Source organism: Oryctolagus cuniculus, chromosome 7 (assembly GCF_964237555.1).
Source record: "Oryctolagus cuniculus chromosome 7, mOryCun1.1, whole genome shotgun sequence".
NCBI classification, from domain to species: domain Eukaryota; kingdom Metazoa; phylum Chordata; class Mammalia; order Lagomorpha; family Leporidae; genus Oryctolagus; species Oryctolagus cuniculus.
In genome coordinates, this window is record NC_091438.1 from 31695989 (window position 1) to 31713265 (window position 17277).

At 40.1% G+C, this 17277-nt stretch overlaps 1 protein-coding gene across 1 annotated transcript in view; it reads right to left on the bottom strand.

Moving 5' to 3' along the window:
• Nucleotides 1-1057: 1057 nt before the first annotated feature.
• MAEL (maelstrom spermatogenic transposon silencer) overlaps nt 1058-17277 on the bottom strand; it is a 34126-nt gene continuing 17906 nt past the window's right edge. Inside the window, exons 6-12 of the mRNA XM_002715789.4 lie at nt 16945-17069; nt 16157-16211; nt 15891-16032; nt 5239-5301; nt 4389-4521; nt 2302-2377; nt 1058-1410 (exon numbers count right to left, since the gene is read on the bottom strand). Of these exons, the coding sequence (XP_002715835.1) occupies nt 1223-1410; nt 2302-2377; nt 4389-4521; nt 5239-5301; nt 15891-16032; nt 16157-16211; nt 16945-17069 (782 nt within the window). The 3' untranslated portion in view covers nt 1058-1222. The remainder of the gene's footprint in view (nt 1411-2301; nt 2378-4388; nt 4522-5238; nt 5302-15890; nt 16033-16156; nt 16212-16944; nt 17070-17277) is intronic.

The following is a 17277-nucleotide window of genomic DNA, read 5'->3' on the forward strand; positions in this document are numbered from 1 at the left end:
GCGGTGATAAGGATTTCACAAGGTATCATACAGAGCTGCTGCAGGGGCCAGCATTGGGGCACAGCAGGTTAAGCCACTGTCTGTGATGCTGGCATCCCGTGAGTGCTCCACCTGTAATCTAGTTCCCTGCTAATGTGCCTGGGAAAGCAACAGCAGATGGCTCAAGTCCTTGGGCCCCTGTCATCCATGTGGGAGACCTGCATGGGCTGCTTCCTAGCTTCAGCCTGGAACATCCCACAGACATTTGGGGAGTGAATCAGTGGATGGAGCCTTTCTCTCTCTCTCATTCTAACTCTGCCTTTCAAATAAATAAATCCATTTTTAAAAAATATATAATGTCCATGAAGTAGATACTCAATAGTTAGAAAACAATAATATGGCTAAGAAACACCAGATTCCCATGACAGACAGGTGCTTCTTCGTAATCAGGACGAAGGTTTTAGTTGGACAGAGCTCAAACAGAATGCTGTCTCTGCTGCTGCCACATGTGTTCCTGTTTGTATGTAAAGAGGTTACTATCTGTTTTCCTCCCCCCAGAACACGAGCTGGTTAACAGCAGGAATGCATAGGGTCAATACCCAACTCCATATATCTACTTGGTCTAAGTGCTTTGTGGTCCAATGTACCTGGAATTTGGTTACCATCTAGCCTTATGATTTGAGGTAAAACACATAACTTTTTTTGACTTTGGCTTCTCACCTTTCGAATTACTCCTTTTGCCAAAGTAATAAGTTTATTTCAAGGATTTTTAAAGTAGCAAAAAAATTTTTTTTTTATAAAGACTAACTTTCTTGGTTATTAGCAACAAAAACAATGTATGGGCCTTTAGTGTAAGGTTCATGTATCATAATGGGAGGAAGCAGATTAACAATGTTTTATAACTTTCCTAGGAGACAGTCAATACATTTACTTTAGATGGGAAAATTACTAATATAACATTTTCAAAAGCACAACTCTGAAAATAACAGTTTTATAAGGGACTCAAAACTTTAATGGCATACTCATCATACAGTCAGGAAGCAGAACAAGCCCTCAAGAAAACAAAAATACCAAGATCTTCTCTAACCACAATTACTTTTAATCTATGAAACAGTGTTTCCTTTACAGATTATATAGTTTTCACAGTAGTTCCATTCATCATTGATGTGATGTTTAATATGACTGTAGTCAGAAGGGGAAGTTGGGCCTGTTATTTTTCTAGAAATTGAAAAAAGTACCATCATTATGAAAAGGAAGAGAAAGATTTGTACCCATCTTTTTGGGACATGTAAGGTGAGAGTGAAGTCTCACAGTTGGAGAATTTGTTGATATTGCTGGAGGAATTGGAAATGCTCTCTAGCAAGCGGGTAATCCCTCTTCCCCGAACGCTGCTGTTTTGGCCAGAAATCTTCACCCCAGATGGGTAATCACCTATGGAATTGAAAATATAAGAGAAGTTTAGAAACTTTATGATTTTATTGTGGAGACACTTCATCATTAACTGGCCATAATCATATGAATCATGAATAGGAGAGAAGTAAAGGTCAAGTTGGACAAAAATGTTTCCTTTTGTTTTTTAGCTAAGAAACTAATTTTTTTTAAATTTATTTTTATTTTATTTGAGGGGCAGAGAGAGAGGGAGAGAGAGAGGGAGGAAGAGAGGGAGGGAAGGAGGGAGAGAGAGAGAATCTCCCCATCTCTGATTGACTTCCCAAATGCTTGCAATAACCAGCACTGAGTTAGGTCAAAGTCAGGAGCCTGGAACTCAATCCAGGTATCCGACATGGGTGGCAGGGACTCAAGTACTTCACCCACCCTTTGCTACTTGGAAGATGTGCATTAGCAGCGAACTGGATTTGAAGAGCAGCAGCCTCGACTGAAACTAGGCACTCTCAGTATGGGATGCAGGTATCCCAGGCAGCAACTTAAGCCATCGTGCCAAGTACCTGCCCCAGACCAGGAAACATCAACTGAAGTCTTCAGGTACCATTTGAAATCTCATACCACTCGCTTTGAAAGTTTATTTCCTAAAAGATATCATCACATCAAAACTATAAAACTGCAGTGCTACAAGAAAGACATGTTTTCAGTTAAGTGCCCTGAAAAAAAGTCTGAGGAATAAGTTACATGGTACCAGGGAGATGTAAAAACATACACATCCCAATTGCTTAAGGTGACAATGGACAACCAAATCCCCAATTCTATCAGCTTCTTCTATACTAAGGCTAATTTACAAGGATCTGTTTAAACACCTTGGGATCTTAAGGCCCTAACCGCCTTAAGGCGCATTCTTAAAATATTCATGAACTATCAGATACTTACCAGTGGGTGTGTATGATCTTTGGTCTTGATTAGAAGAGTTGAAATGAGAGAATCCTGGACTTTCAACCCTTAGCTTCTGTAAGAAAAATACCAAGAAAAAATGTTTATTTATTAGCAATTATTGGATGTACACCTTAAAATGCAAATTGAGAGGGAAGAGGAAGAAGAGTGGGAATGTGGGCAGAAGGGAGGGTAGCATGGGAAGCATCACTATGTTCCTAAATCTGTATATATGAAATGCATGAAATCTGTATACCTAAAATAAAAATTTAAAAAGTAAAAATAAACTAAAAAACTGCAAACTAACAACCAAATGCCTTTCCAATGTTTGATCTACTTTTGCTGTAAAGAGGAGGAGAGAAACATGGTAGACTTTGGAGAGGAATTATAAACTACAGGGTTTGCCTTTTATAATAAAAAAAAAAAAAGCAGCAGCTTGTTTGCTAAGAATGATTCAGAACAGAGAGAAACCACGATGATACAAGAAAGGGGAAATTACTGATGCCATGTCCTTCAGTGGCAAGAGAACAGATATGATACATGAATAGACCGGTTTTAGACACACAAGATAATCCACTCATTCAGCCAACAGTAAAAGCAAAGGATATGTCAGTTACAGGCAAAGGAAGGGGTGGAATACGTGGAAAATCTGATTGTTTCTATTTTCTCAGAGATGTAGAGGGCAAGACTACCAGGAAAAGTAAAGGAAAAGTGATGGAACTGTGAATGGGAAGAAGGTAAGAAATAATGGTCCAGGATGAGTGATTAATTAAGGAAATGGATAAAATATCCAAACACTAAGGGCCCACTTCAAGTTGGTGGTGATCAATATTCAAGTAAGACCAAGTCAGCATGGCAGTTTCTTCCTAGCCTTATTTAGCTTCACAGGTATATAGGAGAGAGTAGGTTAAGAAATTTAATCAGTGTTAGGATTTGTCAACCAAATATGATGAAGAACAGAGGGCTAACGATGTTGACAATGAATACAAGGTAGCAGAAATGCTAGTCCAAGGAATCTAAATTGGACAGGAAGGCAGTGAGCGGTGGGGATGGATGAGGCAAAGGAGAAGACCAGGGGCTACAACTTTAAAGGCAAGAATGGCGCTCTAGGGTTGTGAAATGCCAAGCCCTATAGGGGAAGGAGAAATGAACTGGGTCTAGTAGAGGTCAAAGAGTTGTAGGCACTGGGGTACTAGAAAGAAAATGGTGGTAACCAGAAAGGAGGATGTTTGAAATTGAGGTAACAGAGAAGGGACCACTGGGGTATGGGATATTATCACGGGAGTGTAAACTTGTATGACAAAAATAATACAGGAGGGAAGCCAAGGAGCTGAGAGGTCAGGCAGCTAAAAGGGTTACCTATGGAGAAATTGAAATAAAGAATTCTGATAGGAAAACTGTTTGCTCTCCTAAGAATGAGGAGGAACAACTTAGGTGGCTACTGACTCCAAAGGGGGGGGTTTATCAGCTACTCTAGCACAAATGGCATGAGATTCAAAGCCCAGCAATCTTAGGGAGAAATCTGGAAGGTACAATAAAGGACAAGTATTTAAACTGTATGCCCATGACAATGCGGGAGAAAAAGATGCTGTTGTTTGAAAGGGCTAACAGAGAAGCAGTGTCCTTAGAGGAGAGAGACAAATTTTCGTTCTAATCAAGAAAGCAGTCTTGGCCGGCACCGTGGCTCAATAGGCTAATCCTCCGCCTTATGGCACAGGCACACCGGGTTCTAGTCCTAGTCAGGGAGCCAGATTCTGTCCCGGTTGTTCCTCTTCCAGTCCAGCTCTCTGCTGTGGCCAGGGAGTGCAGTGGAGGATGGCCCAAGTGCTTGGGCCCTGCACCCCATGGGAGACCAGGAGAAGCACCTGGCTCCTGCCTTCGGATCAGCGCAATGCACAGGCTGCAGCACGCTGGCCGCGGCAGCCATTGGAGGGTGAACCAACAGAAAAGAAAGACCTTTCTCTCTGTCTCTCTCTCACACTGTCCACTCTGCCTGTCAAAAATTAAAAAAAAAAAAAAAAAGGCAGTCTTTCACAAAAGTGCGTTTTAAGATACCTAGAATTTTGCTGATAACTAAGACTCCTTACCTGAAAACGTCCTGCATCCAACACAACCATTTTGGGTGTCACACTATTGCTGGCCTCGTAATCTTGTAGTGGTACATGAGCCCCTGTGAGCTGAATTCCAAAGAGAGTGGCCAGAGAATTACTGATGCAGTACCTTTAAAAGGAAAGAAGAAAAGGCTTGCTGAAAGAACCTCATCTAATTCACTCTAAAGGCATTCAAGAGCATCCGAGTGATAGTGTTCTAATTTGGGGGGAAAAACTAGAGATCCAGAGAAGGGATGGGAATGGATTACAACACATATCATAAATAAGTTACTACTGTTAAGTAATTTTCCAATTACCAGACACAATTTTAGATTCATCATTAAAGGCGAGGGCAAAGATGCCCAGAATTCTCAAATGTGTAAGGCCAAGGAGAGCAGGAGCAGCAGAAATAAACCACAGTTATGGACGCCTAACAGTCCTCAGAACCAACAGTCACCCGTGGTGTGAAGGAGCTAGCAGAGCACCCAGGGATCCGGGGTTCCAGGCGCCTTCACTACCAAAGGAGAAGGGCGGATCTATGTGTCCTGAGCACATCCGCCAGGAAGGGCTGTCCTTAAAGCCAGCACAGAATTCACCCTCCTGTACTACAGGAGTCCAGGAAGGAACACCTCCCGCAAGTGCTTCCTGAAGAGTCACCCAAACTGCTCAGGTGAGGAGTGACACAGACAGAAGTAACATGCAATTCAAAACAAAAACACCTTTGTCTAAAAGTAGAATTGCGGAAACAATGAGACCAGAGATTCACCCTGGCTGCTTAGGGACAAGAAGGCCCAGGAGAGTTCAATGCACAACACAGCCCCGTGAAGAAACTCTTTCCCCAACTTACGCAACCTTCTTGCAAACAGCTAAAGCACAGAAGAGAATATCGTTTTCTTCATGCCACTTGCACCTGTATAAAAAAGAAAACCCAGTGACTCCGACAGGAACTCTTCGCCATACAAAATTTACTTTCTAGTGGGGGCAGGGAAGGAAGAGCTGAGCATAACATAGTAAGTTAATGTGAGGTCTAAGGAGAAAATAAAGAAAAAGATGATACAGAACGCTGGGAAGGGGTAACATTTTAGATAAGGTGGCCAGGAAAGGCATCACGGAGAAGGTGATGCTGGAGGGGAAGCGCCCAAAGTTAAGTTGCATGGCAACACAAAAAGAGTTCATACACTGAAACACACTTGCATGATCAGAGGCACTGTAAACCTGTGTCCATCTTTCTAATAAATATACTGTCCACTGACTCAGAACAGCAGTACTTACATGATACAAAGCTTGCTTAAACTTAGCAAGAATCTTCATTTACAATCACAAACATGCTAAATAGTAAGTGTAAAAAGTCAGTTATGTGCACCAAATAGAGTGATTTAACTGAATGGGCCACTATGTAAAACTAAGATTAAATATTTCCCACTGCTTTTTCCAAAATACTGATCCAATAAATGTGATTCATAAAGTTCTAAAGTGAAGCCTAGGTTAAAACTAAATTCTTAGACAGCTACACAGAATCAAATAATTTTTGTTTCCTTGCCTAGAACTTAACCCCACAAAGTACCTGCCTCATAAACACATTTTTCATTGAAGATTGGATTTGAAAAACTATCAATATACATAAAGATTAAAAAAATAATAATAAACGGGGCTGGTATTGTGGCACAGGGATTAAGTTACCACCTGCAGTGCTGGCATCACTTATAGAGACTGGCTCAAGTCCCAGCTGCCCCACTTCTGATCCAGCTCCCTGCTAATGGACCTGGAAAAGCAGCACATGGGAAAGCCACCCATGTAGGAGATCTGCAAAGAGTTCCTGCTTCCTGGCCTAGATTGGGACACTGAGGAAATTCGAGGAATGAACCAGCAGATGGAAGCTCCAACTTTTTCAAACAAATAATTTTTTTTTAAAAAAAGGAAAAAAATCCTACCAAAACCCAATCTTAGGGACAAATGTGTCCAAATTCACATACTACTGAAAATGACAGTTTTGACCTGTTTTTACTCACACTTAATCCTCACCCTCCAAATCATCCTACAACTTCTAAAAACTTGAGTGTATTTTCTAGTAAAGTTCATTCTATTAATCTATTAAAAATCAGGCCTGCTCTGTATTCCTTGTTAAGCTCTTAATACTTGCTTTGTAGCCCCAAATTTACCTCTAACTCTCACACACACCAAATGTCTTTTTTTAAATGACATTCCAAAGTCCTAACTTTAGGCCACAAGTGAAACGTGCAGATTACTTCCGAAGTTCCCAACACGATTTCACTCACTCAATCCATGTGTAGCACAAAGGACTTTACATTCCTCTTTCCCTTTTTATCTCAAAAGGTCTCCAAAACCACGTCCTTTCCTCTCATCTCAGGTCGAGATTCCTCATTTTCAAGGACAACCCTACCTTTCCCTGCCCTGTGAGCCATCGTCATCCTACAGCTCTTGTCAAACTGTTTCACTGGTTTTCTTAAACAATCTGCAAGCTTTCATTCCTGAATCACTCTTCCAGACTTTTGTATTAAAAGGGTCCTTCCTTAAAACCATGCCCCGACTCACAGAAATTCTGACTTTCCAGAAGAACCAAATATTTATTCAATAAAGTCTCCCACAGTTCTTCAATCCTTACATGGAAGTGTCTGCTCCCTCATCTGATCTAGCATCACCTTTTGAAACCCTTTTAAGAATTACCAGAAATTACCAAATATTGATTCCAGTGTCTCCACATGTTTTACTACACGTACTAGGAGACTGAGGGCAAGGAGAGTCATATCCTTCTTCCCTGTTTCCTCAAGAGCTTTTTCTAGTGCCTTATGCACAAGAGTTATTTAAATTTCTTTTAAAGGTTTATTTATTTGAAAGGCAGAGTTACAGAAAGGGAGAGACAGAGATCATCTTCCATCTGTTGATTCACTCCCCGAATGACCGCAAGAGCCAGGGCCAGGCCAAGCCAAAGCCAGGAGTCAGGAGCTGCATCCAGGTCTCCTACATGGGTGCAGGAACCTAAGCACTTGGGTCATCTTCCACTGCTTTCCTAGGCACATCAGCAGGGAGCTAGATTTGAAGTGGAGCAGCTGGGACCTGATTTGGAACACATACAGGATGTCAGCGTTGCAGGAGGTAGCTTAACCTACTATGTCACAATGCCGGCCCTATCAAATTTCTGATAAATATGAAAAGCTCATTAAGTGAGACTAAGGAAGACTATTCTAAAGTGATGTCAAAATGTAAAACTGCATCTGGTAATACTTCTATTGCTGGAGTTTCTGGTTCAAGAAGCTGAATTAAGTTCAAGCACAAATTTGTTTCCTCTTGCCCATGAGACCTTTTGAAAACAACAGCCTAGGGCCGATGCTGTGGTGCAGCAGGTTAAAGCCCTGGCCTGCAGTGCTGGCAGCCCAGATGGGCACTGGTTCAAGTCCCAGCTGCTCTACTTCCAATCCAGCTGTGGCCTGAGAAGGTAGTGGAGGATGGCCCAAGTGCTTGGGCCCCTGCACCCAAGTGGGAGACCCAAAAGAGGCTCTTGGCTTCGGATCGGCACAGCTCTGGCTGTTGTGACCAATTGAGGGTTAACCAGCAGATGCAAGATGTCTCTCTGCCTCTTCTCTCTGTGTAACTCTGACTTTCAAGTAAAAAAATTAATCTTTAAAAAGTAAAAAACAACAGTAAAAGAATAAAAATGGTAGGTATCTACAATAAATGAGAAAACAGGTAGAGGTCTCCATGAACGTGTTTACTACATTTGTGGAAAATAAAAAAAAGGAATGACAATTGACGCAGAATGGCCACTGATGAAGCTGGAGAGTTGTAACCTGTGGTGCTTACAACGGACACTCCAGCAGGAGGAGCTCTGCAGTCAGAGCCCCAGAGAGCCTCTGCACTTGTGGATGCCTGCTTTCCAGACAGCACAGCTAAGATGGAGGCCCAGCATCACACTAAGACTAGTCGACTCCCCAGCCCCATGCAAAGAAGCACACTGTTCCAGGAGGGCCAGAGAGCAGGAACGGCTGCTGGTACCCTAAAGCAAAGCCCTCCACACTCTGGTATTTAGGATTCCGCCTCCAGCTTACCCCTTGTTTGTCTTCCAGACAGCAAAGCCTTATCAGTCAATAATTCACACTGAACAACATGGAACACTTACTAGACTGTGTAGTCTTTAATTCCAAAGTAACATACATAAAAAACTAAAATTAATACAACATCATACAGTATAATACAAATGAATGTACAAAACAAATGGAGGCATTTTGCCTAGGTGGTATGTGGTCAGATACTCCTTTATCTTAACTGTAAAACGTTAAGAGAAAAACAGAAAAAGCTTATCCAAATCTATCCTAACCAAGCCACACGGATTTAATGAAATATTGACTTTTCAAACTTTAAAAATCGGGTTTTAATATAGTACAATAAATAAGGCTTTTTAAAAATATTACGTCTGTCAAATAGAGTTGGAAGAAACCTTACTTCACACCCAATAAGCCTGAAGTTGTGCAGCCTTTTTTCTACAAATATGAACATAACCAAAAACAACCTGACATTCAATCAAGGAAAGCCTGCAATATGAAAAAGATAAAAATAGGAAGGCCACAACTCAAAAGAATGAGACAATCCAGGGAGCAGAGGCAGACTGACGGTCCTGCCCCACCAAGCACCTCAAGGAGATCTGTGGAATTACTGTGTTCCGGATCCCTGCTTTTCCCATCTCTTCAGTCCTCATTAACACTGATGATGGCTGCAGCGACTTCTGTAACATAACGACCGTTGGCTGAGAGGTACTGAGACCTCAAAAGTCGGCCTCTTGCCAAGTCTGAAAATGCCTCAGAGCTGTGCAGAGTGCGTTCCCCTTTCTGCCTTGAGGATCTCATCTACACACTGTTAGGTCCATAAAAGCAGAGGTCCTGTTCCTCTTCACTGTGTCTCACCGGTCAGCAGGCAGTGAAGAGGCTGACATCTTCAAACCTGTCCCCTGTGCTCCAGGCCTGGGGCTGCCCATGTATCCAGATCTGACACCTCACCCAGCGCCTCAGAACATTCTAAACCTGCTCTTCTCTGCCCCATCCACAACGATGTCGTCTGTTATTCTTTCTTTCCATTCTCTCTGTGCATAGTCCATCAGCAAGGTACACTGATTTTTAACCAACATGAAATCTATATATTTGTCTCCAACTCTATAGTTACTGCCTTAGTCCAAGTCATCACTTGCTTAGAATACAGAAACCATCAGGTAACCTCAGGATCTGTAAGTCCTTTCTTGCCTCTTTCCAATACTTAACACTAAAAACTCAGAGATCTTAAAAAGACAAACAAACAAAAACTCATCCATTACTTCCCTACCTGGTAAACTCCCCTCCCGTGGCTAATAAGACCTCATTTCTTCAACCTCAGCCTATGAATTCTCCTCTTTGCTCACCACTCCCCAGTCACAATGATGGTCTAACACTTTCCAGTAAACCCCAAGTTTGGGCCTCAAAGCCTTTCAATCTGTCTGCCCAAGACATTCTTCCCATTTTTTTGTCCTGGCTACATCCTTCTCCTGTTTCAGTTCTCAGCTTTCATGTTATACCCCCAAAACTCATCTTGGATCATTCTATAAAGTGGTCCACCTTTGTGCATACTCTTCGCTATGACAACACTCTGTTGATTTCCTTAACACTATGTCACAAGCTAAAATTAATTTTCTTTGTTATTTAATAAACACCTTTTTCCTACATTAACTGTTACTTTCATGAAGACAGGGACTACATTAACTCTGCTCACCAATGTACCTTCAGCCCAGCCCAAAAAAGAGGTTCAATACATGTTTGTTAATTCAATAAAGGCTATGATGTTTTAGTCAGCAGGTCAATAACAATGAATTTATCCCAGGACAATTATGATAAGAAACATTAGGAGAATGGGATTAAAAGCTATAATTCTAGTATCCAAAGTAACATGAACACTTACTAACAATCTGCTTAAGATTCTAATAATTACTTTATCAAACTGTACTCAATTTCACCAATATAAGGCATATCTACTTCTAGAGCTAGAAAGAACACTTAGCAAAAACTTACTACAAACTTTAAGATCTTCTGGTAGGGATTCAAGAAACCTACTTATACTATCAGATTCTAATCACAACTTCTACATTTCCTAACAACCCAAACTCCCTTGTACAACACCATATGCTGGAATCTTATATTGTGAAGCTCAATTAAAGACAGAGCCATCTGTCAAACAGTTCATTATGAGGGGCATTATGAGGGGCAGGTATTTTGGTAGAGTGAATTAAACTCCCACTTGGCACAACCACATCCCATATTAATGTGCCTGGGATTAAATCTCATCTTCATTACCTTAAAAAAATTTATTTATTCAAGAGTTAGAGTCACAGAGATGAGGAGACAAACACAGACACATATACACACACAAGGAGAGGGGTGTCTTCCATCTGATAGTTCACTCCCCAGATGGCCATAATAGCCAGTACTGAGGCCAGGCCAAAGGTAGGAGCCAGGAGACAGGAGCTTCATCCAGGTCTCCAACATGGGTAGGTGGTAGGGCCCCAAACACTGGGCCATCTTCCTCAACCCTCTCCAGGCCATCACCAGGTAGCCTGATCGGAAGCAGAGCAGCTGGGGAGCAAACCAGTGCCCATAAACGATGCCAGCATTGCAGGCAGAGGCCCCACCAGCAACACCACAAGACTGGCCCCAGTTCCGTCTTAATTTCTTTCTTTCTTTTTTTTTTATTTGAAAGGCAGAGTTACGGGGTGGGGGAGGGTCTTCCATTCCCCCAGTTTACTCCCCAGATGGCTGCAATGGCTGAAGCTCTGCCAATCCAAAGCCAGGATTTTGGGTCTCCCACTTGGGTGCAGGGCCCCAAGGACTTGGGCCATTTTCTACTGCTTTCCCAGGCCATAGCAGAGCTAGATTGGAAGTGGAGCAGCTGGGACTCAAATCAGCGCCCATATGGGACGGCAGCACTGCAGGCAATGGCTTAACCCATTAAGCCACAGCACCTGCCCCCCATCCTCATTTCTAATACAACTTTCTGTTCATGTGCCTAAGCAGCAGCAATAGCTGAGCTCCTGCCACCCATGTGAAAGATCTGGATAAAATTACTGGTTCCTGGCTTCAGCCTGGCCCCACCCCAACTGTTGGGGGCATTTGGGGAGGGAACCAGTGGATGGGATGGAAGGATGATCTCTCCTCCTTTTCTTTCCTTCTAATTTTAAATAAATAAATAAATCCTTTTTAAAAATATCCAGTTACATAACAGTTTTGCCTCTAACAATATCTCATGGCACAGATCACCTGAACAAAATATAACTAAACAACAATTAATGTGATCTTATATGGATATCTCTCAAATGCCATATCCTGAAAATAACATATTCTCAGATGTCCTTAAATAGTCACAAAAACTGATTACATACAAAGATAGCAAAATAAGACAAAACAAACAAAAACACCAGTAACTTCCATGGAGTAGAAATATTATAAACACTCTTTAATCACAATGCAAAAACACTAGAACTTACTAAGAAAAACAAAAACCAGAAAAGCCTTTCTATCTAGATTTTTATGCCCTGTTTTTAACTCCTGATTGAGTCTGAAATGACAAAATTTGTTAAAAATGACAATGAAAATATTAGATGTCAGAATGTACAGGATTCATTGTGAATACTTATAAGAAGGTTCACTCTACTAAACACTAGTAAAAATCAAACAAAAGATAATTAAATTCCTAGACCCCCAAAAATTAGTTTTAAAAGATCCAAAGTACAGAGAGAAAGATAAAAGAAATTCATGAAGAAGAGAATAAAGAGAAACACAGATCTAGACAATGCACTGGCAAAGGCAACAAAGGCGGGGGCACAAACACACACAACTGACAGGATAAACAACCACTGAGGCAGAAATACTTCCTAGTAGACCTTTACATAAATTTGAAAACAATTTAGCCATAAATATAAGTTTAAAATGCACAACTTCTAAGGAAAATACAGATTTTCAAACTTTATCAATTAGATTTAGAAAGCCTACTCAAACAAATTTCCACAAAATAAACAAAGTTATCAAGGAACTGTGCCATAAAGATGCATCTATCCAAGATATGCAGTCTGTGGGGGGAAAAACTTCAAAACATATGAAAGACACAAAGTAGATTTGAACAATCGAAAGAGATCCCTTTGGCTACAGTTTATATACAACTCAACATAAAGACTTTATTATTTTTTAAGATTTATTTATTTGAAAGAGTTACACATAGAGAGGAGAGGCAGAGAGAGAGGAGTCTTCCATCCGAGGTTCACTCTCTAATTGGCCGCAACAGCTGGGGCTGCGCCAACCTGAAGCCAGGAGCTTCTTCCAGGTCTCCCACATGGGTGCAGGGGCCCAAGTATGTAGGCCATCTTCTACTGCTTTCCCAGGCCACAGCAGAGAGCTGGATCAGAAGCGGAGCAGCCAGGTCTTGAACCGGTGCCCATATAGGATGACAGCGCTTCAGGCCAGGGCGTTAATCTGCTGCGCCGCAGTGCTAGCCCCTCAACATAAAGACTTCAGTTCTTCCCAAATTATCTTTTAATTTTAATTCCAACAAACTTTTTCATGGGGCTAGAATGAAATGAGTGACGTGTCTGAAAACACATTTTTGTTGAAATTGTTGTAACGTTTTACACATTCAAAAGATAAGGGGCTGGCATAGTGGGTTAAGCTGCTGCCTGCGATGCCAGAATCCCTTATGGTTGCTGATTAAGTCTCGGCTGCTCATCTTCTAATCCAGTTCCTGATTAATGTGCCTGGGAAAGCTGGGGAAGATGGCTCAAGTGCTTGGGATTCTGCACCCACGTGGGAGACCTGGAGGAAGCTCCTGGCTCCTGGTTTTCATGTGGCCCAGCAGCCCTTATGGCCATTTGGGGAGTGAACTGGTAGACAGATTTCTCTCTCTCTCCTTCCCTCCTTCTCCCTCTTTCTCTCCCTCTTTCTAAAACTCTACCTTTCAAATAAGATAAATAAATCTAAGTCAACAGAAATGGGAAAAACCAAACACTGAATGTAAACAATAAGATGTAATTCAACTATACCCAAGGGGGTTAAGACAAATATCCCAAATGACTTCTGAAACTATTATTCTGACTAAATATAAAATATAATCTCAGACTAAAACTAATGGCAAACAAACCCTAAACTATTGTTTGTATTTTTTTTTGTACATAGGTATCATCTCATTCTGCAACTTCTTTCAATGTATTGCATGACTGAACAAAGTAAAAATATTTATAGCAAGGTTTCTCTCTCTCAGAAACAGGAAATACAAAAACAGAAAAGTAGAAAACTAAGGAATTCCAGGGCATTGATTGTGAATTGTAAGTTCAGTATGAACTCATGGTGAGATAAAAGTGAGCAAGACGCCCAGCCACATAAAAATGTATCTGGAAGATGTATTTATACACACACATATATTTTCCATCTCTCTCAATTAAAGGGACCTTGTAAGGCATGAGTACATCTAGCACTCAGATCCTATCTCTCAAAATACTCAGTACCTCAACCCTGTCTTAAAGAAACCGGGGATCACTGGAGAAATGGCTAATCCAAGGTTGGAGCAAAGTACAAGTACAAAGTACAAGATAAGTCTAGAAAATACTGTGATGGAAAGCAAAGAAGTGCTCAAAGGATGAGGAACTGTCAAAATGATAAAACCCACTGCTTGAAGGGATTCCGCTGGCCATATATGGAACAACTTGAGCATAAAAATAAGTTATGAAAGTAATAGATTATAATCCTTTTAATAAAATAGGAATTTGGGACTGGCACGGTGGCAAGTGGGTCAAGCAGCCATCTGCAGCAACAGCGTCCCAAATGGGTGGCTGTTCGAGTCCTGGCTGCACCACTTCTGATCCAGCTCCCTGTTAATGTGCCTGAGAAAGCAGCAGAAGATGGCCTAAGTGCTTGGACCCCTGCGCTCACGTGAGAGACTCAGATGGAGCTCCTGGCTCTTGGCTTTGGTGTGGCCCAGCCCTGGCCCCTGTGGCCATTTGGGGAATGAACCAGTAGATGAAGATCTCTGTCTCTCCCTTTCTATATGTAATTCTGACTTTCAAATAAATAAATCAATCTTTTAAAAAAATCCAGGAATTCATGAGTCCAAACCTCATATAACTATAAATGAGTGAAAATTAAAAGCTCTCCCTTACAGCAGAATGCCAACTAATAAGTGGGGAAATAACTGAATTAGAATAATTACCATTTCAGACAACATTTGATTCAGGCAAATCAACAATGGATGCTAAAGATCACATTTGAAAACTTGAGGAATAGAGTATCTACCTAAACTCAAAGTATTTTTCCACAAGATACTTACCTATTATATAAGGTGGAAAACAGAACTTTTTCAGAGAAACCTGACAGACACTATCCTAAGTGATCAGTTTATTAGTTATTGGACAAAGTAACATCATAGTTCCAGATATGATATACTGAAAGGAGAAACATTTTTGTGGCATTCTAGCCCAAAATACACAGCCCCATCTAACCATGAGGAAATGCAGACCAACTCAAACTGAAAAACATTATATGAAATGAATGTACTGTATCCTTCAAAAATATCACAATAGTGAAAGTCAAATTAAGACAAAAATGTTGTATATTAAAGGACTTAAAACAGACATAAACACAATAACAGTGTAACATGTGATCTTGGACTGGACTCTACTATAGATTTTTTTTTGGTTATAAAAGACATTATTGCAACAAGTAACAAAATATGGTCTTCAGGTTAGATAATAGTATTATGTCAATGATAATATCCTGATTATGATAATTATACTATGGAATTTAGGAAACACATCTGAAGTATTTTGATAAGGACATGATGAGAGCAACTTACTCTCAAGTGGTTTAGAAAAAGTATGTATGAGGGTACTTCAAAACAGCTTGTGGAAAAATGCGATCAAAAGACAAGTTCATTATATGCAAAAGAATTTTGAGGTTCTTGTACATAGTTTTTTCATAATATGTATTTTCCATGAACATTTTGAAGTACTTCAGTGTATGTTTAGAAGCAAAATTATAAAGAAAATCTATTAAAATGTTTAAATTGGGGAACATGAGAGATTTAATTTTGTACTATTCTTGCAATTTTTAAGTCTAAAATTATTTTTAGAAACAATTTACCCATTTGTTTCACTTACATATTCCTTTATTCATAAGGACAAATGTTCTATATAACAACTATCTATATAACAAAAAACTGTCTAAATAAATCTAAAACCATTCTTTCAGTAGTATAGAAATAGCAGGTGATAAGAAAGGAGAATCGGTCTATCTGGTAGGTTTTTAGTGGTACAAAGTAACAATATATCTGGAAATCAATCTAATCTTATATTCAAGGAAATACAATACTGCCAAGGTTTCATAGGAAAGTATTGTATAGAAAGGCAAAAATGGCTAGTCCTACCACATTTTCTCAGCTCAGAAAAGATGTCAAAATCACTACACATTACAAAATCACTCTCAATACCTTGTGTTGCTAGAATAATCCCACATGGCCACTTCTAGGAGGCTTCGAACCCAAGTCTTGGAGGGCTCCTTATGGAATTTTTTCTGGTAGATTCCCACTACGAGGTCCTCTACGGTGAGAAGTTCTAGATTCTGCCTTATTTCTTCCATTAGTAAAGAGAAAAACATATACGATTAGTAAGTTTAGATACCAAGAACATGTCTATCAAAATGAAAAAATACAGATGCTACACACCACTCTTCTGAGTGACGCAGAGTTTTACTTACCTGATGCCCTCGCCATATGCTTCAAACACCAGTTGACTCGGGCTCTGTCATCAGACTGCAGAAAGGGAAAAAAATTACTTGTATTTTTTTCTTGCCTTATTTTTAATTAATGCTGTCCTACATGCTGGGGTAGGGGGATTACAAGAGGGAGACACTGCAGTCTGGGATAACTAAATGAGAATTTTTTTAAAAACCACACACATTAGAAAAGACTACTGCTGTTATTACTCAAGTACATTTATACAGCAATATTAACATACTTTATGAAAACAAAGTGAATGTTAGGGTAGATAAATGAACAAATTAATGTTCAGAAAAAAGTAGGTAATCTACTCATAGTTATTAGTAGCAAGGTTAAAACCCAATTCTTTGACTCCTGGCCTTGAATAATTTAGACAAAATAAAGGACACAGTCTGTAAATAATACAAATATAGAGACAACAGAGTGCTACAAGGTTTGGATAGAGTGCTACAAAGTTTGCTTGGAAGGATAGATGTACAGAATGGATCATCCACTTGTCAGGGTAAAAAGACATTATAGATATACCAAAAGTAGGAATTAGAAAACCATGAGATCTATCAAAGGAGAAACACATGCAATTTTTATAGTCTTCAAAATCCATCTGGAATCAGAGGAATTTGAAAGAAAAGGCACTATACTTAATTACAATGAAAACAATTTTTAACACACATAGCGACTACACAGGCAAAAATTCCTTCTTTTGTAGATTTGTATGGATCTTCTATTTTCTAAATGGGTATTTCAAAAGGACTTAACTGGAAATTACCTTGCAGTAGATGGGTGGCCAGTTCCCTGAGTTTGGATGAATAAATCTATAAAGACTTTTTAACACAGTTGCTTGGTCACGCCCGAATTCAAAGTTTGAAATAGGAATCTTGTGACTAGAATCACCTGAAGGAAATAAAGGATGAAGTTCAAACTCCGAGCAAGACAAATATTATGAGGAAAGTCTGGAAGTAGGGGTCTAAGAAGAGACCAGTGGTTAATGCATATTGAAGCACTTGCACCAAGCTGTTTATGCTAGGTATTTTGTGTATTTTAACTCATAATCTTGCAATCACTCTATGAAACAGATGATACATGCATAATAGGGAAGAGC